The sequence below is a fragment of the Ciona intestinalis genome, chromosome 3, assembly GCF_000224145.3.
Source record: "Ciona intestinalis chromosome 3, KH, whole genome shotgun sequence".
NCBI lineage: Eukaryota > Metazoa > Chordata > Ascidiacea > Phlebobranchia > Cionidae > Ciona > Ciona intestinalis.
Genome location: NC_020168.2, coordinates 2,591,402 through 2,617,401, shown reverse-complemented (window position 1 = coordinate 2,617,401; position 26,000 = coordinate 2,591,402). Strand labels below are relative to the sequence as shown.

The following is a 26,000-nucleotide window of genomic DNA, read 5'->3' as shown; positions in this document are numbered from 1 at the left end:
GTACATTTGCTGCTGTCTATAGCCCTATATAAGATTGCGTGTCGCTAATGCCAACATAAATTGATTTCTGTGTTTGTTACGTTTATTTAAACATGAACAGTGCACGTCAGTTAAACATTTGCGTTCAATACAAACAGGAATAAAAAAGCAACCATTTCTTAAAGCGAGCATGGTTCTGCGGAAATTAGACTTTGGCTTGTAGTGGCGACTTGGTAAACCAGCATTGTTTTTCATGTTTTGATTTGCATATATTATTTAAGAACTTGCTTGCTTGCTTTTGATAAGTTTAGATATCTCCATACTGGATTTCTAAAGCAAGAAAATAAGAGTAGGAAGATTGTTAATACATAGAAGGGTTATAATAAAATAAACAATATATGGTTCTGTGGGATAAGATGGAACACCGTGTAAGCACACCATATCTAAATATACGGATCGTGTTTTAAACAAATACCAACGGTCTACGGGAGTCGTGAACGTACAGTTTTATAATTCTTTGAAATTTCTGTTTTCACCATCAAAAGGGGGCGAGAAAAGAAATTGAGATTGAGATTGAAAAGGTGTCCCATCTTCTCCCACCCTACTATGTTTAAGAATATAGCTTACTTTACGTCAGCCTTTAAAGCATGCATGGTGTATACTTTTAAAACTAACTTACTTGAAATTTTCTAATAAACTCCTCAAAAATGTTGAAAAACTGTTGCATTCCTATATTTTTCGGATTTTCGCCGAAGTATTGCGCAACCTTATTAAACTCCTTGCTGGTTGCATGATGTAGCTGCTCCAACTGCTTGATGGAACCATTTGTACGCACCAGACAAGTCTCCATTGCGATTCTGGGTCGCAAAACGCAAATTAAATCACTTTGCTCCAAAATTATTGCACCCGTCAACGCTTATATTTTTCTAAATGTCATAAAAACAGATAGTACTGTTGGGGAGATGGGACACCTTTAGCACATGATATCTAAATATTCAGTCCGTGTTTCAAGCAAATAACAACGGTTCATGGAAGCCGTAAAGATAAAGTTTTATAATGCTTTGAATGTTCTTTGTTTACTACCAAATGAAACGAAAAAATAGAGTGAAAAGGTGTCCCTTTTACCCCCACCCTACCATATATATTTAATCCTGACTTTTGTTAAAATTTAAATACAAGTCCAAAACACGCATAAAAAAATTCATCAGTTGCAAGAGACTTACTTAAATCGATCTTCTTTCTTTTTGGATTCGGTTTCGAGCAAATTATCCCGGATGTGAAGCCAATTCTTCCTTATCTGTTGTAGATCAGCAAGGACGACCGGGTACACAACTGTAGGACGAGATAGTTAAAATTATAAGGTAAATATATTACAATGTAATGCGGTGGTATGGAACCGGTTCTGAAGTTGTATGCAATGTCTGGCATATATATAGAAGGGTGGGGTAAAATGGGACACCTTTTAATTCCTTTTTCTCTGCTCATTTGATAGTACACAAAAAACAGTCAAAGAATTATAAAACTGTATCCTCACGGCTCTCATAGACCGTTATTAATTGTTTAAAACACGACCAGGTGAATATTGTGTGCTATAGTTGTCCCGTCTTTCCCCACACTACTATATATTAGGATCATAATAACGCTTTCATTTGGGTACAAGACCTAATTAATTTGGGTTTTTAGTAACATACTGGTAAAATCTGTGTTTAAGCTTTGTGTATGTTTGGGTTTTCACCTAAATCACACGAATGGACACATTGGTACTTTTATATTAACGATTTGACTGTTTTTAAATAATTTAAAATCAGACCAAAGTGAAACTTTGGTTGAGCATTTTCTAAATAGTCTTAAATTTGTTTCGGAAGTAAAGTGGTCGTTCATATGCTCACCTCGTGATGCAGCTTTAACGTCAAGTAACTCATCAGCGAAGCTTAGAACTTCGGGAAACTTCGAGCTCACAGCACGAGCAAGAATATGAAGAAACGTCATTTTGTTGTCGCTTGTTTTTGTACAATCCATCTGCATGAAAACTCCGCTATTAATTTAAGTACCCAATATATTCTTAAATAACAGGACAATCATACTGTTTGCAGCAAATAAGCCACCGGTAGACCGAAGAAAATGATGTAATACAGTAGGGTTGGGGGAAATGGGACACCGTTTAATCTATTTTCTCGTCATTTGGTAGTAAACAAAAAGGATGCAAAATATTTGAAACCGTATTATCACGACTTCAATGGACCGTTGTTAATTGTTTAAAACATGATCAGGAGTTAGATATTGCTAAAGCTATATATGCTAAAGGTGTCCCATCTTACCACATATGACTATATTCAAACAAGATAACAGCAGAGCACTGCAAGCAATACTTTATTTCACTCTACCAAAATGGTCAACTCAAAATACAAAGATCTCAGTGTTACAATCAGCCTTAAATCCTATTGTTTTCAGAAATGCTTTAAAATAAACTACGAGATTGAGAATAAATCTCCATCGTGGTAAAGTAGCGGTGTGTGATAATTCGACTCATGAGAGATTATCCGGCGATCTACTTTAACCATGTCACGTTTTACACCAAGCATGAACGCTAACCTCTGCAAGAAAATGAATACGAAATCCAGTAGCTTTCGATATCCTTATGTGGCCTTGATTCATGTAGTTTCCCATAGCAAGCACGAACTCAAGTATCTTTGCAAGTTTTCTGCTCTTGCGGAGTTGGTTTGATGCGCGTTGAATCACCTCTAAGTTCTGTAACGGACACCTCGTTAGTCGTTACTTTTGTATTTTGGTATTTGATAACTTTGCACAAACTGTGCACTCATGATAGCAATTACGTTTATATAGTAAAGTGGGGAAGATAAAACACCTTTTCATTCTATTGTCTCGTTTCATTTGGTAGTAAACAAAACACCTTTAAAGAATTATAAAACCGTACTCTCACGACTCCCTTATCGTTGTTATTCATTGTTTAAAACACGATCAGGATAATTGCGTATTAAGTGCTAAAGGTGTCCCATTTTCCCTCACATCACTTTATATAGTCCAAGATGGAAAAACTTGCAATAAACAAATAATCTGTTTACAATTGGTTGAATGATAAAGCTACTATATGACCTTAAAGGCTCTCTAAAATAACAAACAAGGATAAATAAACTTACTTTTTGTATTTCTTCTTCTTTTTCAGCGAAACTATGTTTAAATACAAGAGCCTTAAGTCGAAGTTGATAACCAGGTATTCTGACCAACTGGAAATGTAGTTGGTATTTTAGTTAGCTCAGATAAAACGGCTTTTCGGTTAAGTATATACGAGATTAGATGATATTTCCAATGACACAGCCACGTTTTAAAGTTGACGTTGGACTGTGTATGAATAAATCCGTTACCTCTGGGTAAGAAGAAGGTGCGCTAACCGACTGTACCACGGCGCCGGATATTACAACAGCAGCATAGCAGCTTCTGTTTCTTACCTTCAGTGCTAATGTATCGGCTTCGTTTAGTTTGCTAAGGTCGCCTGTAAATTTCTTAAGGTTCAAAACTTCTTCATCATCCGGAGCATAGAGGAGGAGCTGCTGGTAGTGGGAGACGTCTAACTTCTTCCTCGTCGCCTCCGAAGCGTTGATGAGGAGACAATTCGAGATCTCGGTGGTCGTCATCTTCAAGTGTGCAAGCAGAATCGCTGAGTAGATCAAACGATTATTGGCTGACGGAATTTTAAAAACATAAGGCAGTAAAGGCAGCTACATACGGATCACATGGGGGTTATTATATCGGTTATTGTGATAAATATAGTAGGGTGGAGGAGGATGGAACACAAAACCGTACCCTCACTCCAATAGACCATTGTTAATTGTTTAAAAATGAGATCAGGATATTTGGATATTACGTGCTAAAGGTGTCTCGTCTCCCCAACCCATACTATATAAGTAATTATACAGTAGAGTGGGGAAAGATGGGACACCTTTTAACTTCATTTTCTCGTTTAGTAGTAAACAAAGTACATTCAAAGAATCATAAAACTATATCCTCACGGCTACCATAGACTGGTGTTAATTTTTAAAAACACGATCAGGATATTTGTATATTATGTGCTAAAAGTGTCCCATCTTCCCCCACCCTACTATATATAGCACTATTTCTCTGCGCAAACATAGAGATACACAACTTGCAATCTTATTTGAAGAAATTTAACTTATGCGAAGACTATTAAACTTCTTTATTCAAATGGCCATATTTGGTGACTAGATTGCAGTTAACGAGAATTTGGAAGTTCAGCACGACACGCTCGTTTTACCGGAACATAATAACTGAAGGTGCTGGCGTTTAGGTTTACCCGCAAGCAGACACTCACATGTGTTGTATGCTTTCTTGTGGGCCAAAATAGAAATGACGTCTTTTTTCACAGGCTCTGTCTTTTTCTCTGCAAATAAAGCGAACGAGGTGAAGTCACGGTTTGAGCACACAGCTTAAGTTTCCTATTAACTTGCCACTCAACACTTACACAACCTATGGTTGAACCTTGGTAGGATTATTTCGGGGCGGTGATACGCCAGGTAATATTGGAGCGGACAATATATGCGTCGAATCACCATTATGGGTCATTTTGTTAATATTGGTAATAATATGACTGTAGGTATATACGATGATGGAAAGGTGTGGGAAACCTTATGGTTATCACATGATGTACTCACTGAAAGTTTTTGCCTTTTTCATCGCAAAATGCTCTTCCAGATCAAGATACTTGACAACATCATTTATAGTGTCGTAGTCCTCCCCAAGTTGTCCCCACACCGTGTTCCCGAGGTCCACCGGTTCAATCTTCTCCCAATTTATCCTCTTCACAGACATTCGGACCGGGGTGTCGTGAGGAGAGTTTTTGAACATCATTGGAGGCGAGAGCGGAGGAGGTGGTGGAGGAGGGGGAGGGATGGGAGGAGGAGAGAGAACATCCGGGAGTGGCGGGGGAGGAGGAGGAATCAAAGAGAAGCTTTGGTCATCATTATGCACAGTGGAGGATTTCGGATGAACCTCTTCTTCGTCACCGTTTTCGTTCTCATCATACGCAAGTCCGAGAGCGAGTACTTCCTCGTGAAGCGGAGCGTAAACTTCATCCGGATCACCGATCACATTGTTTTGCAACTCCTTCGGTGTCGGAGGAGAATGTTCCGGGGGAGCTGAGTGAAGATCCTCCTCTGCTTCAGAGAAGATGTCTTCCATGTTCATGCTGATACCGGACACTCGATAATTACGTTTCTGAAACAAACATTATTTTTAAGCATATTTTAAAAAATCAATTAATTATTTCAATTAAATATTCCAACCTTAATGCCACATTACCTTGGCTCTGTCGAAGAAAGATGTATTTTCTACAGGCGATGTGCTTCTTAATGTAACTCGACCCTCATCATTCTTGGTGGGTGGGTCCAGTTCGTATTTCCCTATGTTGATGTCGCTCTCTGTCCAGACATGCATTCGAACCTCGGCCGAGTTCCGTTTCGCTGACATGGACAGTGGTCGATTCGCTCTTGATCTACGAGAGCGTCTTTCAACGTTTATGTGTGGCCGTCTCATGGTTTGAGTCTGAGTTACTACGGGTCTGGGTACGTCGTAGATAACTTCTTCTTGTTGCGACGTTTGAGCTGCAACAGGAACAGGAAAGTTTGGTATAGGGGGTGACTGCGTTGGGGGGCTACTCATATCATCAATTTTCGATACTGAGCTCTCAGTGCCCCGCCTGCGACGTCTTCGCACACGTTCCCTATCTGTGGACCTTTGGCCCGAAACTGGCTCTGCCACGGGGGACGGTTCGGGAAGGGAAACTATTTCTTCTGTTGTCACAACAGGTGCTTCCTGCTTTGTACTTTCAAGCTCCGGTTCTGGTTCGGCTTTTGGAAGGTAGCTCCACTTCTCGCCATACTTTATCGTTTCCTCTTCCTCAGGAAGTACAATGTCATCAATTAAGTTCATAGCTTCGTCAAACTGTGCGCTCAGCTCGGTAAGAAAGGTATCTGTATCCGTGTTCTTCGGGGGCCTCGAAAACGTCAATCTCTTTTTGATTGAGGACAAGTAGCCTTTCTTTTGCCTCAACTCGTCTGGCATGTTGTTAAAACAGCTCTGTTCCCAGTTGCCCCCGCTCTCCGGTTCCCGCCTCACGTCATGACCTCCAGCTGACTCTGATCTGCGGAGGCTACTTTGCCGGGTACTGTTGCTTACTTCAGAGGAGCTGGTAAGCTTACTCCGACTCTGACTGGATCTAAAACCGGATGAAACCGGTTGCTGCTGGTTGTAGGTGGGCTGTTGGGTTGGCGTAAACAAGTGCGGATTTTGTGCTTCCTGTATCGTTGGTTGTTGCACGGAGGTCGATTGATTCCTCATCAAGTCGTCAAGGTTGGTTGACTTTGTCGACATGCGTGAGCGAGTTTTTGAAACCCCGGGGTTTTTGATGCCGATCTCCGTTTCCTGCGAGTTGGTTTCTAACACCACATCTAAAAATAAAAGGACAGATAAAAACAATCTGTGGGAAAATGTCACAGGATCCGGAAACGTGCTGATAGTTGTATACAAGTGCACAGTATTCAGCTCTAACTTGTTTCCGTGTACTATTTTAAATTGGAAGGTCAAAGTCAACGACTTTACGGCGCCTATCAAGTAGTTTGTTATTTTATCGACGCAAGCCATACGCCATGTGCGGTGGTACTTTAAAAGTATGTATTTTACACGTCTTGTGGCCTGTCAATAACAGTCTATTCACATTCATACCAGCTAAGATAGGTTGGTGCCGAAATCCGGTACGTAAATGAACTGTCTTTGATGAAAGTGTTGTTTATGTGGCGTGCTACTCAAGCAACAAAGCGTATTATCAGTTGGCGAGCAATTGTAACTAAATGGGTGGCCTTAATTAAGTGGTTAATAATGTAATACAGAGTGCTAGTTATTTGAGAGCATTTTTTGGTGAGATAACACTTTGTTTAGTCAGGTTTAACTGGTTAGACCACGGAACAAATCCTGAACTAGAAACTCAACCGCAGCTTTTCAAACTGCGGCACACAAGGGGTTCACTAATGAAAGAGTTGGGTGGTTTGGGGTTACATTTTTCGCGTACAAGAGGTTTTTAGAGAAATGCTGGATCAGGATCATGTGGCAGCTGAAACAAAGAACCCGTGCACACTGAATGGACAGGCCCCGTCGCGCATGGCAGAAGACATGCTGTCAAATTGCTGCACGCTGCCTTAAACTGTCCGCCTGTTGTTTATGCTATAAATTGTCACATCAAAGAAAGAAACTGGATTAAAGTCGAGGGGACTCGTATTTGTTTGTTTAGCCGACTCCTGCTTTAACTTTGGTTTACGTAATAACAGGTTACTATGTTGCGTGTTTTGAAAAGAGTTTTTAACCTACGGGATTGCGAAACGAGTTTAATTAAGTACACCATTCATCGGTCTGTTTACTGAGAATGTAAGTTTAAATAATTCACGCAAAAGAAAAAACGCACTACCGCAAGACTTCTACAAATTACTTGCTTATACCAAGTAAAGGAATGTTTATATTTGTATATTCGTTTAAAGTTCCAAAATATAGTAGGGTGGGGTAAGATGGGACATTTTTTTATCGGCTTATGTGTTAGTAAACAAAATTATTTACAGAATATATGACAGTAGCGCCGCTACTCTAAAACAGCGTTATTTATTTTCCAAACAACGATCAAGAAATATGGGATACCAGTTCTAACAGCATTCCATATTACCCCCACAGTATTAAAAGTCGCTAACAATGATTTTATAACCGCAAGAGCGATTAGTACGTTTTTTTGCAGCAGGGGCAATTGAGATACACGCTACATGACGATTAGCTGCTGTGACGTCATCATAATTATTTTCACAGCACACAGGGTCGTGTAAGGTGTGGTAGCGGAAGTTTATTTATCTTATAATTTAAAAAGAACACTCGGAAAAGTTTTGAAAGTGTACTTTTAAAAAAGTTCTTAAATGAAGTTTTAGATACAATTTTAATATTTGAGACAGTTTAAGTTCTGAGAAGATAGAATTTAAAATTCACGCTGTAAACCTCTAATTAAAATCATAACCGCCTGTTTAAGTAGCAAACGAACTGTGTTTTGGCGCCCATACAAGTTTTGCCTATTATCTAATGAGGAGAAAATTCGATACTATTAGCAGTGTCCCGGTGGAGCAGTGCTCGATCTTTATTGATTACCAATTCATCACGAAGTGACCGACACTTGAGTGAGATATTGAACTCGATCGACCGAACCCCAAACATTAACAAAAGTTTGATTTATACAATAATTGACTAGTTTGAAACAAACTTAGTTTCCTTATGGAACTTATTATATTTTTAAACAAGCCTATATACCGTTATTTTCATATGCATATAACATGAGAATTTCGTTAACAATAAATTTAAGCTGGCTTAATGCGATGAATAAAGTTTGTGTTAACAATTTTTAGTTATTCAAAAATATGGGCACTCTAAAGTGCTCTACTGGTCGTTTTTTCATGTACATTTAGCATGGATGGTGTGAACTCGGTTAACATGCTATGTAAGATAGAATCAGTGGCATAGAAACATAACAACGTCCTGTGTCATGACGCAAAGCGTTCCTCAAGATCGTTTCAATGATAGCTCGCTAAGGAAATCTGCCCGATCGCCTCAAGCGGCCTGAACCTGCTAAGCTTAGGTGACGTCAAAGAAAAACGAATTTTCAAGTGAACCGTGGAATTTTTCTTCCTGGTGTTTAGCCGGTGGCTCTAATGACCCAGAAAGTAAAACGGAACACTTTTTCAAACCGTTAATTGTGTTTATAGAATAATATGTCTAAGCATTTAGCTTCAACAAAACGATTACCGCTCATAAATAACGCTTAAAGCGAAACCGTTTCTCTATATAACGTAAATTATCTTTGAAAATACTCATTCCACCACAAATGATAAAACCAACCACTAACCGTCAATGCTTGTCACTGGTACCGACTTCCGCACATCTTTCGATGACGTCACAGATTTGGTGGGTGAAGACTGTTCCGCTTTTTGTTTCTTCTTGTTGGCATTTTTCTTGTCGCCTAAATCAGACAAAATACAATGTGACCATCGTTAGAAGATGCTTTAGAATTCTCATAAACTTGTTTTTTTTATTTTAAAAAAAGTTTTTTTTCAAAATGCTGCTGTATAGTTTAAACTTACAGAATAAGTTATAATAACAAGGATAAATAAACTATCATTTCTAACCTGACACGGCAGCTTTCAGTTGTTTATATTTAAGTTTCAACATCCCTATATTTACTAAAGTAGATTTGTTGGCGATGAACGCCCGAAGTAAAGTTAACTATAACAACATTTTTACACCTGCTAAAAAAAGAAATCTTACAGTTTGGCATATCATTATCAAAAAAAAGTCCACGTCAAACTACGTTTGTTTGGTCCTTACTCGTCAAAACAAACTTTGCTGTATCAAAACACCTGCCTTACAGTATTAACATTTCTGCGATTTTAAGCTCATTCAGCGGTTCAGTAGAAACACGGTAAATTAACCCTCCTAAATCCCCGCGTTTACAGTCGCTTGTCATCGTCTCGAGCAGCCAGTCGACTTCTGATTTAATTGAAAAATAAACCACGATCTCAGCATCCCTGTACACTGAACGCGATCTTATCCTTGCAAATAACGTTGGCTTACTCGCAAAAAGCTTGCGGCTCGCGATTTGTATATCGGAACCTCCTCTAACCTACGTTGACTGTCTACCATCGTTCGACACTCGAGTTTTTAGAAAAACAAGCCAAAAATTCCAGACAAGCGTTGTTTTTGCTATCTCGACCGCGTCCTACTGCGACGGTGCGATACGGTTAAGTTAAGTCTTCGAGGAGAGCGAGTACCTCGCAACTAAAATCGCACGGTTCAGGTGTTACAGACGATCTGGTATCCAATGTGTCGGTACGGCGGGCAGTTCGATTGGTTCGCCATGTAACGTCGCAGTACTGCCAGCAGAATAACGTTTCAGTGATGCCTAATATTTTTAAATCGTGCGTGGATGACGCGTTCATCACGTCACAAGTTAGTCACCTCAAACAGAGAGCCAAAACAAGATGTTATCTACATAGATCGACCGTTAGGGAGAAAATACTTTTCTAATTGCTGAAGATAATCTAGTTTTTTCTAATACAACGTAGTAGCCTTGCGACAACTTAATTTAAAGATGGCTCTGTAACCGGTGTTTACATTTCCCTATACCGCGCTAATTTCGTCGCACCAGTCGCGTGTCCGTAGAGCGTTAAAAAAGTTTCTTAACGAAGTTTAAAAAGAAGTTAATGTAGCGGAGAAGTAAAACAGCCGCTGGCGTATACCTTGGCCAGGTGTTCTGATTTCCTGAGCTTCTTCTGCGCACTGCCGCGTAAGATACGTCGTCTCCTCGGTGGTGGTCGTAGTCGTGCAGATCTCTACTGTCCGGCGACCTGAACGCCTCTTCCGGCCGTTCCGAAGGATTCCTTCAGTAGGAATTTGCTCTTCTGATAAAGGGTAAGGAGACGAGGACACTACTCCGACGCTCCTGCGTCTTCTCGATGTTGGAGCAAGCTCGCGACGTCGACGACGCTCTTTTTGCTGTTGCTGGTCGAAGAAGTCGAGTTGGGGTCCGGAACTCGACAATATGCTGTCAATAGCAGTTTCAGCGAGGCTATGGTCCCCGGTAATATCCTGTGTGTTGTCTGTGGTAGAGTACTGTATATTTCCCACGGTACGTCGACGCCTGTTTCTTTTTGTGGGCGTTGAGCTCGTGCTGCCAGTAGAATCTTTACCACCTTGCGACCAAGCAGACCTCACTGCAACACTCGAACTTTCGACCGAGTAATCAGTATCGCTGTTTCGTAAGCTCTGTCTACGGCGAACGCGAGATGATCTTGGTTTTTCTATCGGATTAGAATGTTCGGAAGGTGTTTCCGAGTACGAGCGATGGTGGCGGGTTTCGTTTGATCTCTGCTGCTCGGTAGTAGTTTCACTTTGACTTCTCATTAAGCGGCTGTCACCAGTTTCAAGAAAATCTAGTGAATTTAAAACAACAACATTATTTGTTTAATACCTAACCCGCACATGAATGAATGTAACCTAATTTATCCTTTATAACGCGGGTGTTCATGCACCTTGTGTCAGCTTAAGAGTTACCATGTATGTTACTTTGTATGGGTTTATTTTTTTGTGATTTTTATGTATAGCTGATAATTTGGACAACCCATTATACTGACCACTGGGTTGGAGCAACTGCCGGTAAGTGTCTTTTTGCCCAAGGACACATTTACGCCCACAATGGTAGCAGCGACGAGCCTTGAACCCATTACCTCTGGGTTACGGCCGTGCGCGCTAACCACTTTGCCACGGCGCCAGACTGTAAATACAGTAACCGTACGTATACACACACCCATTTCTAACAGTTATGCAGGAACTGAGGTAAAATTTAATAACTAAAAACCGCCAATTCACCTGTCCCATTAAATTTAGCAAATTCGGCCAACTTCTGTTTAAATTTCTCCCTCTCCTGTGACGTCATGCTGTATTGTAGATAGTATATTATATTCTGTCCCCCAGCGGACATATTCTTTACAATAGGATATACGTTCACAAGAAACACGTCCAAATTTCGAGTCGAGGAAAATTCTTCCAAAGTCGCCTTTAGTTTCAAAACATCTGTTCTCGGAAGAAACTTCATGAGCTGAAAAAATCAAAGGCTACTTGAGCTTTTGCATAGAATAGTATAGTGCAAAATAAATATCAAGAACTTGCGGTAAAGATATCACACCGGCGGTAAAATTAGAAGCAGCACGTATTAAGGTAAGATGAGACATGTTTATCGTTTCATTTGGTAGTAAAAAAGAACATTAGTAAAAAAGAACATTGTTTAAAACACGATCAGATGGTTTAGGTGCTATAAATGGTATTCTATCTTACTCCACAGCACTATATATACTATGTAATTGGTATGACTGCATTTAGTGACAAATACAACTAACATGTTCTTTAAACGAAACTCCTCGGATGGTGAAACTATCTGGTACAAAATACGACGCCCAGCTACAGTCATCAAGACTGGTAACGACCGATAACAGATTACTTGCATCATCTTCGCTTGCCTCCGAGCCGCTTGGTTTGCCGGCTACTTGGGAACCGTGGAACTTCGGCACAAGATAGTATGGCTGCTCAGCAATAGAGCTGGGTGTGTTGTACATAGGGGAGTGGTAAGCAAGTGCAGAGGTTCCTTTTGATTATAAAAGTTGATGTAAGATGCAACAGTAGCGCCTAAGTTGAAACGTATAACTTGTGTTAGGCAATACAATGTAGTCAAGGGCAATACTGGATTCATAAGGTATAGTTAGGTTTACAAATTTGTTCAAATAATTTTTAATGTGTTTTTTTCACAAAGTAAGAGTTAACGTAATTATATAGTAGGGTGGGGGAAGATGAGACACCTTTTCATTATATTTTCCTGTGCCATTTAAAAAAACTAAAAACATTCAAATAATTATAAAACCGTATTCTCACCACTTCCATCGACCGTTGTTAATTGTTTAAAACACAATCAGGATATTTAGATATCATGTTTTAAAAGTGTCCCATCTTACCCCACAGTACTATAAGTAATGTAATGCACAAGTACCTGTTTGTGGTAGACCACCGGATGATGATTGTATGACCAAGGTAGGCATGGATCCGCTTCCTTGTATTAAGGCAACAGCTTTTGTATGATCTAGATTTCTATAAATTATAAGAAGAAGTTGTGATATAACTTTGTCTGTATACCCAGCTATGGCTAACACTAGAATATTCTGCGTGAAAACAACAAAAATACTGTAAAAAAAACTATAACATAATATCAAAAAACAAAATATAGTAAAGCCAGGTGAAACAACGGTCTGTAGAAAAATGTATGCAGGCATTACCAACTTGACTGGATTTAAGTTTGTCTGCACTAAATCGAAAGTTTTTCTAAAGCTAAAAGTTTAGCAATAAGACTGTTTAACATCAGCTAAATTCAAAGGAACGCCAAGGCTTCTCAGAATACAAACCGAACCCGTATGCTATTAAGCTGATTTGGTAAGGCGAATTCAAATAGAATATCTGATTTAGTTTAAGTAATGGAAGATCAACAGTAAACAGAAATAAGTAAACGGACGCGACGAACATGGACGACGTAATTACAACATCCTGTTATAAACAAACATGCGTGGTATAACAACATAGATGACGCTTGTGTGAGCGTCAATTGAAATCAGTAACTTTACACAACCTTGCGGCGATTCAATAAAAGTTAAAATAAAATTTCGACATCAGTTAGCAAAAAATCCAACAACATTTTATTTAATCCGTTTATTTTTTATTTTATTTCTTTTTAAATAAAAACATTTTGCTCGAATGCAGAACTCATGACACTAAGTGAAAGTATCTTTTAATAATTTAATTTGAGCGTTGGTATTCTGGGTAACACTGGTTTAACGGCATTCATTTTCCGGTTGATGAGTCAGAATAGAAAAACAAAAGTTTTAACGAACACAAAGCGCTTGGTGGCGGTAGCGTAACGCAATTCAGGCTAATCTATTGTCTGTAAAGCTCCTTAGTTTAGAATTATTACGACGAGCTTACAGTCTAAAGTTTAATTTGAGTATACGAACAAGCATTTTCGGTGTACAGAGCGATTTTATCAACAAAATTACAGCACTAACAAGGCAGACCAAAATTGTGACCGCGAATCAACGAAAGGAAACCACTATCCTAGTGAGCAAGCTTAGATGACGCCGATATGGGTTTAAGATGTGCATTCTACTGGCTTGAGTCAGCGAGATCTCAGAGATGAAGTGAAACCACAATTTGTGCAAATAACTTCTTCGTTTTAGAGCGTAGCGAAAATTACGTTTATCGAGAATTTTCGTGAAATCAATGTATAGTAAGGGGGGAAACGGGACACCTTTTTATTATATTTTCTCACTCCATTTGGTAGTAAAAAATATTTAAAGGATTATAAAGGCGTTTCATTAGGACTCTCATGGACCGTTGTTAATTGTTTGAAACACGATCAGGATATTTAGATATCATGTGCTAAAGGTGTTCCGTCTTCCCCCACCCTACTATAACTTTCAAAATACTGAAACCTTATTAACACGTATGTGGTAAATATTAAATATTAAATACCGAACCGTTCAATTTCTATGATCCGTCGATTCCGTTTTAGGGGTTATTTCGATCAAGAGTAAAAGGCGATGTATAAACTGGATTAACCTTATGAATAACAACAACGCGCAAAAAGGAAACTATACTTAAAAATCAAAATATACACCTGTGAACGAAGATGAGCATATATGGCAGAACTTTTCGCAATATTGCAAATGCAGAAAGTTTTGCAAACTTCGAAATCTGACTCGCCTTAAAAATTTGGCAGGCTTGGGTTCTCTAACCTTCTTACCTGGCTAACTTTGCAAAACAAACCACAAGTATGCAAATATTTTCAACATGCAAAATCCCAACGCGCAAGTCACGGGCACACATTCAATAAAACTAAAGACGAAAAATGTTGCTGTCCTACCGTACCTGTTTAGTTTTTGTTACTAAAGTTTCATTTCTGTCAAACAATTGACAAAAGCTCTGGTCACGTGGTTTGCAAGCGTGTCCTCTTACTTTCCATGAACGTGTGGCCAAACCAGCACAGCGTATTGTTTATAAACAGTCGAACTGACGAAATCAGCAGCTAATCTCTACAGGTGACGCAGCTTTTGTAGAGGCTTTATGTGGCACCCAAGTGACTTACATATATACACCTTGATTGATCTACACAGGGTCGGACATTCGCATTAAATCACGACTAATGACATTAAGTTGTAAAACGCGACGTTTCAAGATTATATAATCGATTCTTAGAAATTGTTTGCGTCCGAAATTTACAAAATATATTTAAAAAAAATCGCTTATTCAAAACTATCTTGCTGCTCTTTTTAACTTTCAAACAGGTTATAATTGTAACTTATGAAGTCGCGCATACGGCGTATATATATTGCCAATGCATTTTAAAAGAAAGGTTCTCTTGCAAAACCCTGCGTACTCTACTAATCCTTACATCCTGGTTTAAGTGGCTTGCTTGTTAACTTAGCATTCGAACGACCCCATAATTTAAACTTGGAACAAGAACTGTCGGCAAACGAATATTTGGACTGTAGTGATCGATCAACTCAAACTTGCTGGCGAGAATTTACTAACACGTCACTAGCACTAATTTATCTTAGCGAATGGTAATCCTGGCTGGTTGAGCAGTTTTGTAAAATTTCAGATGCCCTTTATGGCTGTATAGAGCAAAAAAAGTGTTCATGTACCAGAAACCAATTGGGGTAATTTAAAAATGTAAAAAACTGTGCATATATAGTAGGTAAAGTAAATAAACGGTAGGGTGGGGTAAGATGATATATTTATTTCATTTTTTGTTTCTCGTTCTATTTAAAAATAATTAAGAACTATTTAGAAGTTATATAAACCCAAAACGTGACCCGCTAATTGTTCAAACCACAATCAGGAAGTATGAAATTTAGGCGAACACTATCCCATATTACCCCACAGTATACTATTTATAAGTTGTGCTTCGGAAAATGTTACTAAGTTATAAAGATGAGGTTCACTAACCTTAAATCTATTCCGTTCAAAGCTAAAATATAATCCCCATCTTTCAAACCAGCTTCGTATGCGGGTGAACCTGAAAAGTACATGAATCATTTAGTAAGCATTGGCCTCAGTAAACACAAAAAGGCAATACGTGCTTGCGGTCTAATTGTGGGAGGATATATACGAGTTCGTACCGAAGTTTAAAACGAGTATTCGTCTTATTAAAAAATCGTCTAATTTCATGCTTAAGTTACAATTTTACTCAAACATTTTTTTACTAAAAATTTGCAACCAACTTTGCGAGATAGTGAGGAAAATAGAAATCGGGTGTGACATTCAACACTTACCGTAAAATTTCAAGCAAATTTGACTTCAGGAAGCACTTCGTTATTTTGCAAACACACTTGGTATTCAAGTAAAACTTAATGGCATACGATACTATCTATTAAGCTAAGGTAAAAAGCCTAGATCCTGGTGTAGCAGAAAGTTATGACTTATAAAATGATATAGCGGGACTCTGCTTTAATAAAGCATTGGTCGGCATTTTTCTTAGTAACACACAGTGTAAGTTAACTAGAGATTACAAGGAAATCCAGTCAACTCCCTACAAATCGCTCCAAAATACTTGGGCGCACTTAAACTGGTGCGGCGAACGCACCGTAAGCAATCTAATTGTTTTGTAGACAAGAGAGTGGCTAATTATACTCCGGCGAGCCTGTTGCGTCATCAGCCACACTACTTTGCAAAAACGGAGGGGTGGCTCAAAACACAAACCAACGTTTTAACGCAATCAAAGCAATATACATGGCAATTACACCGGTGTCAAGGACATGATTACGACTGGTTATAAGTATTTCTGACTTGTGGATTAAATTTAAACCTGACGTAACCTGGTTACATAGTACCTATACCAACCTTCAATTGCTGGCGTTATTATGATATAAAACTACATATAACCAGACCGCAGACCCCTAGGTGTCTTTCAGCGCATTTTAATGTAATAATGCCCGGAATTTAGGTACGACCAGATCGCAACAACATAACAGCTTAGGAGAAATAGTTCATTAATTTACGAGCAAAGGGCGGTACGAAAGTTGTGTTAATTACACCACGGTCAGCAAGTGGCTTAGGTTTGCAACAATTAGCGCGATTTATTAAACCAATTTTCTTACAAACCAATCGTTAAAATCTCCGCTTGCAAAACCGTTACAGTTCATGAAACGAAGTGCAAACTGCTTGCAAAATAACAGTAAAAACATGTTCGCGAAACTGCACCGTCATTTCAATTTTTCATAACGAATCAGCAAACAGTTTAAAAACACACGGTGTTTATTAAACGAAATCAAAACATAGGCTAACTTCTAAACTAAATTCAAACAGAAACTGTAACTGTAATTACGTACGTACACCACTTTGCAATAATCACCTAATTTTTAAGTCGCCATTGTACTGGCGATTACGTAAACTTGATCGAGCGGAACGCACATTGTTTCGTTGAGCAAATCTGACTTCAAACGCTTTGCCTACAAGACTGGGGATGCGCAAGCGTACCAAAACAAACGAGACTGACAACCACATAACGTTCCAGCATTCGCTTTTACCGAAGAGAGATCGGTATAGTGATTAGCTTGTGTTTAACAACAACAACGGTCGATGGTTGGGGACCGAACTATTTTTATGGCGGATTTAATTTGAAATTGCATACAAAGGGTACAAAACGACTGTCAATCACGAACATGATATAGGAAATACGCTAAACGTGGCAATTAGCATGGATCAAGATGACTGAAGTTATCTTATGTGAAACATTTTATAAAACTTTGCAAAAATATGTCACACTCGAATAAGCTGTGTGTATACGATTATACCGCAGAGCAGACGGACCCGTAAACTTCAAATTAATGTGCCGTCCAACTACGCCGTGGTTTCCGGAAGACTTTACCCAAAGTGCCTTCTAGGGTTACCATGGCGTCGCTTTATTCAATGTCATTCGAGATCGACCCACATTCAAGGTTAAACCTGAAATTAACCAAAACCGCAATCTGAGACACGAACCAATATTACGAAAATCGGATCTACGGCCTGCTTGTACTACGGGCAATAACTCGCGGTGCGCTGTCCACCTGTTAAGCGGGAGAATTGGCGAGAAAATGTGTTGCTTGTTGCCACCAATAAGTCAGGACCAATTAATCCGTGGAAACGGTCGACTCAGTAAGTCTGTGGTATCGGTGACACGGTAAACAAACGAAATTTAAAAGGCTCTTTACTTCGCCGATCGGTTGATGCCTCTAGGCTTGACACAAGGCGCCGGAATTATCAGATTAAAGTGACCCTGACCCTCACGAAAAATTGAAGAAAGTTTAAATATCTGCAAATCTTAACATAAATGCGCAAATGTCGGTTCACAACTTTCTAATCACTGTTAATACAAATGTCTGATCTAAATCCCCTCTAATACCACACTGATACACCATTCTGCAAAACCGCAGGAAACCCCATCATGCTCATAGATAAGATCGCTGACAAGTTTTCTTTCCCGATCAGCCATCGACTTCCGTTATATGACGTCATACCTATAGCGTGAGAACAATAAATGGGAGTTCCTGGTTTGTTTTGCTTACATCACGGCTAATAAAGCTTTGCTATCTCCATCTTGGCTTACGTAGCTCTTCAAACGCCGACAGTTGATCAAACGCAAAGCTTCCGATTTCTGAACAAAGGAAATTCGAAAATGAGGCTTACTGACTTACAGGAAGCGCTTTCTGTGTATTACAATATTCTAAGATCTAAGCACTAGCTGTGTGCATATATTTCAAACACGCGATTTTACAAAGCTCCAACCGTTACTGCTAACACCAATTCTCTTCTGTTGATCTGGGATATAAGGCCTATGACGCACACAGCAAAGCTACTATATACCAAGATCACAGAGATTTTACTCCCACCCTACTTTATTTCATACTGCACCTGCCAGCCGGACCTGTAACTGGTAATTTACGTAAATAGAGCCGAGCATATTGCTTTGTGGTTTTATAAGAAGGTAAGCTCAAGCTTGCTTTGCATTCTCAACTTTATCACGAATTTAAGAAATGTTAAAGTTAACATATATTCGCCGACTCTTCAGAAGTATTAGTACAGTGTACGAATAGCATTGCAATAAAATTTAAAGACACTTACTAAAATTATAAAAACACCAACACAACACTTCAAAACCAAAACAAACAATTCGCATATATATTGTTGTCTGACTGTTCCTTCACAATTCGAATAGAAACAATACTGTCTATTTCAGGGGTTGCGCACCAAAAGTGTTTTTGTACCTGCTTGGCTAATTAACTCTTGTTAACAGGGTATCATTTAAAATTAAAGTCAAAACAGTTCAATCATATCATATTACTATTGGACGTAAAATTTAAAGTTTTGATCAAATTACACTGGCTGAAATAAAAATGATATGATTCAACACTTTATGGAAATATTTACGGAAATCGTAACCAGTTTTACGCCTGTGCTAGATGTAAAGAAGTGACAGCAGCAATTTTTTGAAACTTGTCATAAACGCCACCTAATCTACGTTCAAATTGACACCAACATAACAATTTGTGCATAAGTGGTCACATTACACCGTCGCAAACGTAATTTTGAAAACTGACCGCAAAAGTTACTTTTCGACACTCAACTCGCCCAAGTTGCGACACATGAGTTTACGTTTCCACTAACCATTACGTCATCGTAACAATGGGACAAAATTACGTCATAATATCGAGATCAAGTTAAAAGGTTCGCCACCATGACAATACAAATATATAGTAGGGTGGGAAAAGATGGGACACCTTTAGCACAGAATATAGAAATATCCTGATCGTGTTTTTAATAATTAACAACGGTCTATGGTAGTCGTGAGGATATAGCTTTATGATTCTTCGAATGTTCTTTGTTTACTAATAAACGGAACGAGAAAATTGAGTTAAAAATGTCCCATCTTCCCCCACCTTTGCCAAAGAGTGCTAATAAACTGAAACATTCCGAGATTGCGAGATATAACAATATAAACCTACAACCGTAACCTTCGCATTTCAAGGATGATCAATCATTCAACGAGAAGTAATAATTCACACGACACGTACAGGTTGAAACCGCAACGATACGGATATTGATCTTAATTGAGTACTGTTGCAAAATACGTAAGTGGTGTTTAAATAAAAACAAAAAATGATTTAGTTTCAGTAGGAATAAACAACTTTAATTAATTTATAGGGTCCTTTATTAAATTAGCTTGATTTATTTGACTTCATACTAAATTGTAGTTACTAGCATTTCTAAAACATAAAACTAGCCTAAAACGTTATCTTAGTGAAACATTTAGTAATCCATATTCTACTAAAAATCACACACGAAATTTAAACTATCTTTACTTTTTTTGGCAAAACCGTAACATTCTGTAACTTGGTGCATACACCCAGACTGCTAAGTTGAATACAACACGTCTGAAACTTCCCCCGCCCGCGCAGGAGACGGGCAAGAGTGAATAGCCGGCAATAATTTTAGGCGCTAGCTTGGAAAATTGATGCACCGCTATTTACCGAAATAACTCGACTTTCCTAACTGCGAATTACCCTAACGTTCACAGTGACCAAGAACTTTGATTGTAGCTCAAAATACGTTAATACACGAATCGTTATCATTTTTTAGGTACTGTGATTGGCCAACGCAAATTCAAGTTTACGTTAGAATTTTTGTTTAGCATATTCGCGCCATATATACAAAATAACAACTTGTCTGTAGTTATGTCAGATAAATTAGAATCGTTAGATATAAAATATCTCGCCTTTCCTCAAGCTACCACGCCTGCAACAACAATATTCAATGCAAAACTTTTAAACTATCGGTTTGTCTTTTTCACCTTTTCGTAATTCTGCACTTTTACTGATTTTGTTGCCGTAATATCGAAAAGTCAAATAAAAATTACGTCACGTCATTTAAAAATGAAATTCAAAAAAGCTTGTCTAATTTCATACCCCATCCCACAAATTTCATGCCTGTCCAATTCGTCTCAGTAAAGATTCAATCTTAACCTGAATCTAAAGAAACCTCTCATGACATCATTACCACCGAGGCATATCTGCGCACATCCGTTCTAAGTTTGTCGTCAAAATATTGCGTTTGAATCACACTTGTCACTTCACCACAACCACATTGCTTTTAAGTTCAATTTTTAAAACATGTATTAAAATCCAGACTGAATGGACTGTCTGTCTTTAGATTTTTTAGACTTGATTTTGGGGTAAGATGGACCATGTTTTCATTTTCTTGTATCGTCCAAATTAGTGTAAACAAATAAAAAAAGTTATAAAAAGCGCGTTTTAATTGTTAAAATCACAATTAGGAAATATGGGGTATTATGTGCTAATGGTATATTGCATCCTACCCTACAGAACTATATATATTTTTGGTATCGTCATTTGACGCGGCAGAGGTTTAGCTAAAATAAACATAAAGAAATACCGATCCATACTCGTTAAGGTTTTTTTTAGTAGGTAAAATACAACAACATTCCGCACTGAAGGTAATAAATGGAGCCACTCTGCAAATATCAATAACTATAAACGGAAAAAGCGAATTCGAAACCACCCTAGTCATCGTGATTTATTATTAACTGCTAAATATATAATAATGGGCTTTGCGTGGCCCACCAGGTGTGGTATGACGACCATAGGGACGTGGGTTGGGGCTAAACGTGGGGGGGTTTGGTAACCTGACACACCGAAACGTGAGGATATAACGACGCTCATTGTTTTTACAGAGGGGTAAATTTTAGCGTTTCTAAACTTTGTGGTACAGTGTAACAAGCGTGGGTCATGAGGAACGACGAGTACTTGCAGTTTTCAAAGCTATTGCGACCCTAAGTAAGTTGGGGAGATCAAAACAAAACCCTCACTCACCTTCGTCTACTGATTGTATAGAGACAGGTGCGTGTCCACACAGAGTGAGGCCGAAACTGCGGGATCCTCGTTTAACCTGCACGGATCTGTGTGAAAATGGAAGAGAATTAGTTGTGTGAAGCTCGCGTAAAAGTTAAAGTGTGTGGCCACTTAAAAGTCGTCTTCGAAACATAACACATACGGGTTAAGTTACTTTTTGCAGAACTTTTAAACAGGATGTCGTTAACATTGCAATGAAAGAACATCGTTTCTCATTACTCGCATCAGTTATTTGATGAGAAATCACTGGAGCGAGATTCCCTTTAATATCCGATGCGCACCACTCAATGTAAATGTGATAATGTACCACGATTTATTTGGTAAACGCGTAAGTTTAGGCGTTGGAATCTGCTTCTAAAGCTTTGAGACGAATTTGTGTATCGTTTTTTACGCTTATAGCCCATGACCATAGTTTAATGTATTTTCAATGTATAATAGAGTGCTGGCAGGCGCAATGTTAAAGTCATCATTTCGAAAAGCACGAACATTAAATAATTAGAGTTCATGTGGTTTTAAGCTCGTTTTCTTTCGTTATGGAGAACTTGTCTCGTGGTTAGAAATGGGCGCCACCGCTGTTTAGCGGTAGTGAGCAATGTAGTCGCGGCCAATAAACGAAACGTTATTCGAAGTTAATGGATATAGTATAGCGTGGGGTAATATGAGACATGTTGCCTTTCTTTTTTCAGCTCATTAGGTAGAAGACTGTGTTTTCAAATTATAAAACCGAGCTCGGGTATTCCATCTTACCCCACACCACAATACTAAACTGTACTATACGTCTGGCTAATATAAATGTTATGAACATTTTCACGAAAATTGTTTAGATATATAGCGGTTATAATATACAGTTGAATATCTCTGGCAATAAAACTATATCAGTTTTACCATTACCTGACTTTTTCAACATATGTCGTTTCTGGGGAAATATTCTGAATCGCTACATCAGTTCGACCACTTGCAGGTATCCTCAGTGATCTTCTGCTTTCATCCTCTTTGGAAAACTAAATAAAAAATATTTTATAAACACCCACAAAAGTATACCGGTACTTGGTTACACTGAATTTACATATAAAAAAATACTGATAGAAGATATACGTGTCAAAAATTCACCGCTGGTTCTTTATCCTCTTCGTTTGGCCAATATTTGTCTACAAGCTTGTCGAAATCATGTTTATCTCGATTCGGAATGAAATACCTAAATAAAGAAAGTTTTTACAACTGCAATGTGCAGGGAATATCAAAAATCTTATAAATCTTACCGAACTTCATCCAATAATTTCTTCCGTTTTTCGACTTTCTGTAAACTTTTGCAGATTTGTTCAACGAAGCCATCCATGTTTTTAACACTGGAGTAATTCTGTATTGCTTCAACTACATTCCGCATTTCAACTGGGTCGTGTTTAAGGGAGAGTTTAAACTGAAAATGAGGAATTATGAGCCGTTTTTTACATTTGCTGGTAAATAAAATTTACATCCCTTTAACCACGAACAATTGTTTAACATTTCTGTTCATAAAGAACCTACTAAAATCCCATAAAGAAAACTAAAACTTACCTTATGTAAGAATTCTCTCGCTTTTTGTTGGCCAGGTGACAGCTGGTTATCAAAGTGTGATGTCGTGTTTGTTTCTGCTTTTATTTTGTCCGATATTGGTGTTGTTGTTATTTTTCTCATCGGGAATTTCGTGGATTCTCCTGTTGGTACAGGTATTACGCCAACTTGTGACCCGCCACTTCTACTGCTCTCCTCCAGCAGCTGGCGCGCCTGAGAAGCGCTCGTGATGTAAACATCGTCGATCTAAAAGGTATTTACCAATTATTTTAAACCCGGCCTTTTTTAAGCAGGAACAACAAACCTTTATTACAATATCTCCAACTTTAATATTGCTATAAAAGGCAGGACTTCTCTGCGTCACGTGATCGATTCGAACTGGTAAAGAACTTATCAGCGTCAGGCCATAAGTTGGACTCTTTGACGTGGTGGATCTAAGAGCAAAAGACATAGGTAGTGAAATAAACTGTTCATTTTGGCGAAACAAACATTCAAGCTAGAACGTCAAAAAAAATTTGTTATATACACATTATTATATGAAGATAGGTTAAAGTTTTCCTAAAATTGTCAAAGAATTAAATTATAAAAACAACGAGTGGAATCGATTGAAGACCAACCAGCACGAAGTGTTTTGTCCCGCTTAATATACATTATAGCTAAATTGAAACGGAATTATCAGATTTGTGCGATCGTGCAAGCTGGTAACCGTGGGATAAACTTCATGTGCATTAAATTATCTTCAAGGGTATTTTCACACACTATCCTAAATCGACATTAGAGCAGTATCTTGACCATTGATCGACACAGGGTTGGTAAAATGTAGGTTTAACCACCGCTATAAAAACACAACTTACGACAATGTAACTTCCTTCAGTCGAGATACAACACCCAAACTCGGTGGTATGCTTGGAATATCAGCAACATATTCGATTATTTGTTCTGCGTCCCAATCTCCAACTTCTTGCTCGTTAACCTGTGTTGAATATATTCGATATACTTAAGTAATAAACTTTTGGTATATAGCTTGTCCGATCTTGAGACTGTTTAATTTCTGTTTAAATGACCAGTGCAAAGAGCATAACAGTTTAGGATACAGTTCAAAGCTTGTCCGATCTTGAGACTGTTTAATTTCTGCTTAAATGACCAGTGCAAAGAGCATAACAGTTTAGGATATACAGTTCAAAGCATTGTAGGCCAGAATTGAAACTTCTAAACATTAAACCGCTGCACTGGGAGTACAGGCAAGCAGCACGCCTTGATCAATTAACAAAATGCTTGCCGAAGACGCCGTACTTATCGAAGTTTAGGCGCTCGACTGAATGAGTTGCCTGAAGTGATGATAGCGGGAAGAAATACAAAGCACAAAAGTTTTGACGTTTTCACAACCATTCATGCGATATATTGTATCTGGGTGGGAATAAAGTGATTCTGCGGGTAGCGTTTATTGTATTTTTTTCTATCACGTTTTTCTAACTATCCTAATACAAGTGTTATGTCAGTATAGTAGGATGAGGAAAGATGCGACACCTTTTCATTCTATTTTCTCCCCCGTTTGGTAGTAAACAAAGAACATTCAAAGAATTATTAAACCGTATCCCTACTCCTGTAGTCCGTTGTTAATTTTTTAAAACACGATCAGGATATTTTAATATTATATGCCAAAGGTGTCCCATCTTCCCCACATTACTATACATCGAATAGATATATAGAGCACGTGAAATAGGCTAGACGTAAGTTGCGTTGCTGTAAATGTGTTTTAATGTGAACAGATTGTCCATCGTTGGCATGTAATGACGTCAGATACAAATTACGTAAGCGTGGGAAAGTAAATGTAAAAGAGTCATGACACACCGGGTATCAAATGAGACTTTATTGCAGCAAATTAAAATACCTCGAGTAAAGCATTAAAAAAGTTTGAAACAAATGTGATTTTAATCTTTTGTTCTAATACAAACTAATTCATCCAATGGATATTGCTTTACAATAAATAAAAGTTGTTCATACGTGATTGTGGTAAAAATACCTGTGTGAAGGGTCAGACGTTCGGGTTAAAATATAAAATAAAACTATTAATAAATAAATTCAACCTGTAGTATTTGGTCTCCTGGTTTCAACCCTGATTCTTCGGCCACACTACCTGGGCGGACGTCGACGATGAACGAAGGTCCACAACCGTAGATTATAAAACCGAACGAACCCGGCCACACAGGGTAACGAGCAGGCATTTCTCAGTGCAGCAATCGATGTTATCTAATGTAATCTCCTGCCCGAATTAACATCGGTTAGCGTGAAATTACTTCAGTAAATCAAGTTGGTTTTTAGACACAAGGATACCACGTAACCCCTAAGTTCTCGTGGTTTCCTAGTAAGCAGCTGTCAAGGGCAACAAATATAATTCCACTGACGAATTACGGGAGTAATTAAGCCGTCGGTGAACACGACTGTAAAGAGCAATTTTCACAGAGAGCGTTTACTAAGACAAAGAAGATATTGACGGTACGTATTAAGTCTGTCGTAAACTTGTCAGCTTCATTTTATTGCAGGTCCTCGGGAATTCCTCTCGAGTCAAAATCTCGACGACAATCTCAATAAGAATTAGAGCGACGCTTTGTTTATTTCATATCTATTTCCGTATTTCACAACCTGGCATTTAATTAAAGCCACCGGTCACAAAGATAAATCTCCTAATATATACTGCAACAAATTTTAAGCCTATATATGCTCTCTTATATATTGTGATTTGTTTAAAAGATCTATTTACCTATAACTTTAAACATACATATACACCTTATAGCCTACCGTTTGCATGCCATCCCATGAGTACGACTGGAAGTTCCGATAGAATGACTTGCGTAG

At 38.4% G+C, this 26,000-nt stretch overlaps 1 protein-coding gene across 1 annotated transcript; it reads right to left on the bottom strand.

The window, feature by feature from the left end:
- Window positions 1-64: 64 nt before the first annotated feature.
- LOC101242752 (delphilin-like) lies at window positions 65-25,399 on the bottom strand. The gene is made up of 24 exons (XM_004225783.4): window positions 25,232-25,399; window positions 23,999-24,117; window positions 23,449-23,578; window positions 23,148-23,390; window positions 22,853-23,010; window positions 22,704-22,788; window positions 22,485-22,594; window positions 21,555-21,640; window positions 15,634-15,703; window positions 12,629-12,726; window positions 11,985-12,229; window positions 11,458-11,686; window positions 10,329-11,021; window positions 8,939-9,052; window positions 5,314-6,461; window positions 4,668-5,229; window positions 4,328-4,396; window positions 3,447-3,655; window positions 3,138-3,224; window positions 2,572-2,727; window positions 1,869-1,998; window positions 1,203-1,311; window positions 659-836; window positions 65-309 (listed from the first exon to the last, which is right to left on the bottom strand). Exons 1-24 carry the CDS (start codon window positions 25,367-25,369, stop codon window positions 256-258), a joined length of 5,220 nt encoding a protein of 1,739 aa, XP_004225831.2. The 5' UTR covers window positions 25,370-25,399; the 3' UTR covers window positions 65-255.
- Window positions 25,400-26,000: the final 601 nt, after the last annotated feature.